The sequence below is a fragment of the Protomyctophum parallelum genome (genome assembly GCF_964188405.1).
Source record: "Protomyctophum parallelum genome assembly, chromosome: 4".
Classification (NCBI taxonomy): Eukaryota; Metazoa; Chordata; class Actinopteri; order Myctophiformes; family Myctophidae; genus Protomyctophum; species Protomyctophum parallelum.
In genome coordinates, this window is record NC_139700.1 from 658,121 (window position 1) to 664,450 (window position 6,330).

At 45.3% G+C, this 6,330-nt stretch overlaps 1 protein-coding gene across 1 annotated transcript; it reads right to left on the reverse strand.

Annotated features, from left to right (window-relative positions):
• Positions 1-863: 863 nt before the first annotated feature.
• LOC310857741 (uncharacterized protein) lies at positions 864-4,190 on the reverse strand. The gene is made up of 3 exons (XM_083763599.1): positions 3,693-4,190; positions 2,185-2,336; positions 864-1,505 (listed from the first exon to the last, which is right to left on the reverse strand). Exons 1-3 carry the CDS (start codon positions 4,063-4,065, stop codon positions 981-983), a joined length of 1,050 nt encoding a protein of 349 aa, XP_083619725.1. The 5' UTR covers positions 4,066-4,190; the 3' UTR covers positions 864-980.
• Between the last annotated feature and the right edge of the window lie 2,140 nt (positions 4,191-6,330).

Consider the following 6,330-nt stretch of genomic DNA (forward strand, 5'->3'; position numbering starts at 1 on the left):
TTCCCCATACGTTTGTGCTTCCCAAACAATCAACTGTTCCCAAAGGACGTTTTCATATTTTCAGTCCAGGTTTTATCCAGATATTTTACTTAAAACACGTTTTCTGCCAGAACTTTCAAATGGATATGAAACTAGAGCACAATATCTGACTCCAAGTCTTAGGAATTAATTACTGGGTGGGTACGAATGCAGTAGTACTGTACAAACGCAGTGCTACAAATTTAAATACCTACATGGTCAGTCTGCTAACCATGCGTGGATAGGACCAATCTATTGCTGTGTATTTGGAATACATGAAATGCATGCAAGACCATTCTAGGGCTATTACCAATATTGCAAAGGTGATTATTTGGAAAGCCAGACAATAATGCCAGACAATATTTTTGGCTGCTAGGAGCGTCACAGAAAAAGTGAAACCAAGAGTCACTTGTCCAACGCAAAAGTAAGATTTTAATGCAAAGGAATGGAAAGATGTATTACTTGTTACTTGTCTTAATTTCAAGCCATGGGTCAATGATATAACATTATGTTGTTATATAATAATATAGCAGCGGGTAGCAACTCCATGTGGGGATCCCCGGGGGGTCCCGGAAGTTCCAGACCCACAGGAATGCGCGAGCCGCCCGGCGTCCGAAACGGTAGAGAAATGAGAGAGTTACCATGTGGGGGTCCCCGGGGGACCCAGGAATGCGCCCAGGGGGCTGGGCCGATTGAAACGGTTGAGAAATGACAGAGTTACTGAGTGGGGTCCCTAGGGTACTGTACTGTCAGTGTCACACCCGAAAACATATACAGTTAATATGTGTGTGTGTGTGTGTGTGTGTGTGTGTGTGTTAGGCTGTTCGCAACAGTGACAAGCGCAATTTGCTCGGACAGACCCAGCCAGCCAGCCAGCCAGGGACAGACTCAGGAACCCACACAGCTCCTTAATAGAATGGTTGCACCACTCAAAAATGACATCAACCCTGCAGAATGCATCATCACATAGCCGAAGTGAGGCGTAGTTTACGGACAGCGCTGTTGTGTGCGGTGGTGATCCCCATCCTGCTTAGACGTGTGAAGACTGCCTTTCTGGCGCCGCCCCTGTGCAGCAGGCGGTTGATGTAGTACGCGAATGCCGAAAGACGGCTTTCCCTCCCTCGAAGGGCGATGGCGGCGGCCGCACACGCGTGGCTGTGCTGCCTCCCAGAGATGGTGCTCATCACGGAGAACATAAACGGCGCCATTTGCTCCAAGTCCTCCCTGAGGTCGTCCATGGAGAAATGCTTCAGGTCTTCCGGAGAGGTCTTCCACAGCATGAAACCATGAGTCGGATTGCAGAGATGCTGGCATTCCTTGTCGATAACCGCCGCCATCACCGGCCTGAGTGCCGCCATCAGACGCTCGTGGTGCGCCACCCGTTTGGCTGCCGTGGTGTAGTTGCCCTGTGCCAAGTTGTTGATCAATCCACTGATGTCGGAGTCACACCTGTACCTGACCTGCTTACTGGGGTACTTGATGTGCACCTGAAAGAATAGAATAAAATAAAGAGATCATGTTCAGCAGGATCTGGGACATATTAACCCATTCTGATCGGGCACCCATTTTGGTGTTGGCATCATGTTATGCTTTAGCTATTGAAAAATAGCAGATCTACAAGCTCATATCGCGCCACCGAGTGGCGCGATACGAGCTTGTAGGTCTGCTATTTTTGAAAAATCGAAGAGCGACTGACATTTCTAGAATCTGATCTCAGGTCAGAATGGGTTCATCAGACCAGTGTGTGTCCGGCGGAAACCTCGTATGAATCTGATCTCAGGTCAGAATGGGTTAAACCATTCAGGACGGGAACCCCTTTTGGTGTTTTAAGCATTATGTTATACTTTAGCTATTGGAAACTAGCAGATCTACAAGCTCATAGCGTGGTACAGAGTGCCACGCTACGAACTTGTAGATCTGCTATTTTTGGAAAATCTTGAAAATGTGGCGCTAATCTTTGAATATATACTCTTTCAGAGAGAACGTTTTGAACTCAAATCTTTGCTTTTGGGTTGGGGGTCCCCTGGATTTTCGGCTTATGATGCGAGGGTTCAAGTGGTTAAAGATGTGGCGCCGTATAGTGTGTGTGTGTGTGTAATACATAGTTAAGTTCAATAAAGTATAACTGAGCATTAAGCATTCGTTTTCAGTAACATTCTGTCATACCTCTGTTGCGCTGCTATGATCCGACATCTTTTTCAGTGGAATCAGTATTGGCATGTCGTCATCACGTTCCTTCCGCTTCTCTCCTCCTCTTCTCGCGCCTTCATCACCCGAGTCTTCTTCAAGTTCAAGTTCTATCTCAATGCTTGTTGCACCTTGTTGCATTAAAAAAAAACACACCCGTGTGAAATGAGGGGCACTCTTCTTGTCATCGTACATCAATTTATGTTAGCGGACATTTGACATTGCTACATACGGGTGGTCCCTTATTGGCCAAGCACTCCCACCAACATGTGATTGGTTTAAATTAGGACGGTTTAAATTAGGACAGGATTAAATTAGGACCGGTTTAAATTAAACATCAAAACATTAAACGCCATTGCCAATGAAGGGAAAATGTACGTCATATGTAGACGAGTAAATCGCTAACCAACCAGATAAATTCAGTCCATCTTACATGGTCATTGTGAAAAACAATCAAACATTGTTATAATATGTTGTCATTATTGCATCATAGCCTACATACATCATCATATCAATTGCAATACATACAAATATTTATATTTAGGGAGAGTTGTAAACAAGTCTTAGTGCTTTTTTTGGTTTTATCCTCTTAGCAGATTTTGTATTGACCTGTACTTACGTTGAACTGTACTCATTCTTCAAACTGTGAATACAATCAACCCCTTCAAGGACCCCCAAATTGACACTAATTAGCCCACGGACCCCCATTTGAAAAGATATGCCAAGGATCCTCATAAGAGTTTGATTGATTGATTGAAATATTTATTAACAGTTTGTAGAATTTACAGTACATTTTAAGCACAAACTCAATACAAAGACTGTTAACTGTGAGTGGACGACCCAATTAAGCATGCATTACACTTGTTTACAACAGGGTCCACATTGTTCAATTCATCAAAACATTTAGAGACATACAAACATTTAGACTCTAAATGTTTATGTCTATTTGTATGTCTCTAAATTTTAGAGACATACAAATAGACATTTCTATGTAGCTAAAGAACAGAACAGGAATTCATCATATAGGAAGCAAAAAAGGGAAAAGATACATTATACAGTGAGGGGAAATGGGGGGGGGGGGGGGCGGGGTGGGGGGGATTCAGATTTTACAGAGGCCAGTTTGAGTTTTTTAGAGAAGATTTTTATGGCTCTAGCAGTGATTTTCAACCATTTTAATTTCAAGGACCCCCACAGTTTGAAATGCATTAGTCTACGGACCCCCATTTAATGGCATTTCTATCTCTGGACCCCCAATTTATATTGTAAAATCAATGTTCATTTAACGTAACAATGTCCATTTGGTTACAAATGTAACCAAATGGACACTTTAACGGGTCCATTTGGTTACATTTGTACACTCTCAGTTACAGACCAATAGGGTTCATTTTGGTACCTAACTATCATTTAGCTGGGGACCCCCTGGAACTGCCTCAATGACTCCTGGGGGTCCCTGGACCCCACGTTTGGAACCACTGGTCTGTACGTACGTGTGGATAGTGTCGGTAATGGTAGAGCCGAGGCGGCCGATGCTGCTGGATCCGAACCACGGATAGATGCTGCTTCTGACGTAGCCGACGCTGCAGCTAGAGGTCTTTTTTCGTTCTCTACCCATTTTCGGAATACCAGCAATGCACCTTCTAACCTCCTTATTAAGTTGTCGCACTTAATGCAGGACCGAAAGGATTTGTCCCGAGACTTTGTCAAAGGCAAGCCTAAATCGCGAAGTCTCTCGAAGATATTCTTCTCCCCTGACGCAAGCCTCTTTAGCTGAAAGATTAATTTAGAGTGAGAAACTCTTCCCTGGGGTTCGCTTCTTAAAACAACAGCGCAAAAACGACAATAATCATTAACATCGACCATTTTTGTCTCTCTCTCTCTGTTGTTCTTTACGAGGAATACGGGCAGTATCGTCTGGCTATAGCAGGCTAGTGGTGGCCATGCGTGGTCCTGGTCCGGGGAGTGACTTTATGATATATTTGAGTGGAATGGAGCATAGATATATGGAATGGAGCATAGATATATGGAATGGAGTGCCAGACAAAGTTTTGTTTACAATTCACAGTGAGTGCCGGCGCATGTGTGTGACGTAGCGGGTTCTTCTTCTTATTATGTTGGTTTCCGGCAGGCTTGCAAACTAGACTAGTAGTGCAATGCTGCCCTCCACAGTTCGGGAATATAGCTCATTTATAATATCCGTATTTATGCATACAGTCCACCCGTGTTGATTGATTGATTGATTGATTGATTGATTGATTGATTGATTGATTGACAGTTTGCAGAATTACAGTACATTTCAAGTACAACTCAATACAAAAACGGTTAACTGTGAGCATTACACTTGTTTACAATAGGGCCCACCATTTTCAATTCATCAAAACATTTGGAGACGTACGAATATACACTTCTATGTAGCCAAAAACAGGAAATGATTTTACGGGGGCCAGTTTCAAATTGCAGCCGTCCGTAGGTGCCCTTTGAGAGCATTTTTGAGTCGAGGGATTTGCATGTCTTAATGACTGTTGGTAGGGCGTTCCACATTTTGGTGGCAAATACTGTAGGAGCGAAATTAATTTAGTCCCTTGTTTGTGCCGAATCTGGTTTGCACATGGTTTGTTGAACTCCCTCTGGTGTTGTGGATGTGGACTTTGTTGACATTATATAGTATTTAGACAGGTCTTACATGGGTATCTTGGTGGTGTAGTGAATCTTGTGGACCAGACCCATTGCAGGATGCTGTACTCTGTCGCCAACCCTAAGCCATTACATCCTGTCAAAATGGGCAGGGGTGAGGTGGGTTCGGGGAGTGAGGCCAAGTATAGTAGCCTGACCACTTTGTGTTGTGGTACCAAGAGGTGCATGCATAGTCGAAGAAACCTTTACGAGGGCTCCTGTTAGGGTCTTCAAGGTGTTCTTGTTGACCAGTGAGGAGAGCCTGTATAAGAATCTTGTTCTTTGTTGACTTTTTTGATTACGTTGGTAGCCATTTTATCACCGTAAAGATTTGCCTTTAGGATGGAACCTAGGTATAAGTAATTTCATCTTTTCGATCTGCCTTGCTGAGATTACATTTTGATCCAAATAGAATGGATTCAGTTTTTCCCTGGTGTAAAGATAGTTTGTTATCAGCGAGTTCAGAGCTGCAGGCCTGCAGGCTAAGTGTATCTGCCTGGGGGCCTTCACACGGAGGTCCTTGCCCAGAAAGGGGCGCTCTCGGCCGGCCAGGGGACCAAGGGGGAGGCCCCTGGTCCATGCCTGGCTAAGTGTCTTTGCCTGGGGCCTTTACACCCCCAGGGCGCAGCTCCCCCCCCCCCCCGCGGCGCTCTTCCCCGGGCAGGGGACTCAGGGGGAGTCCCCTGGTCCATGCCTGGGGCCTTGGTTCCAGAGGACAAGTTTCCCCTGAAAACAGCAGATCTAGAAGGCGGATCTGGGGGGGCCGCAGTAGCCCCCCGCGGCCACCAGGCGGCGCTCTTCCCTGGGCAGGGGGAGGCCCCTGGTCCATGTCTGGCCCTGGGGCCTTGGTCCCAGAGGACAAGTTTCCCCGAAAACAGCAGATCTATGAGGGTGGATCTGTGGGGGGTGGGGGCGCAGTTGCCCCTTGTGGCCACCAGGCGGCACTCTTGCCCAGGGGGAGGCCCCTGGTCCATGCCCGGAGCCGGATCCGAAGACGAAGTTTCCCGGGGCATAGATACGGTCCCGCAGTAATGGTCGGACTAACGGGAGGTCGAACCAATGTCATGAGCTGTCTTTTTCCAACAACAAAAAAATCCTGTTTGACCCAATTGTAGCCCATTCACTGAATTAAACTGTGCCACCACTCAGACTTATCAAAGATCTCCGACTCTGATCATCTGACTACGTGAAACTCGTTTTTAGCGGTGTAATCACGGTATAAATCACAATTGTTGTTTCAGATTAAAAAACTCGAAATTGCTGAAAATAGCCATTTATTAAAATAGAATCCCACAAAGAACAAGACTACAGATACACCAGTGACAAAAAAGCACAAGGTCAAATATGTACACTTCAAGACTACTGTATTTTACAGCATTCATCATACTGCTGATCATAACCACTGGTTCCATTCAGACAGACACAGACAATGCAACATTCATATCTATAATTATC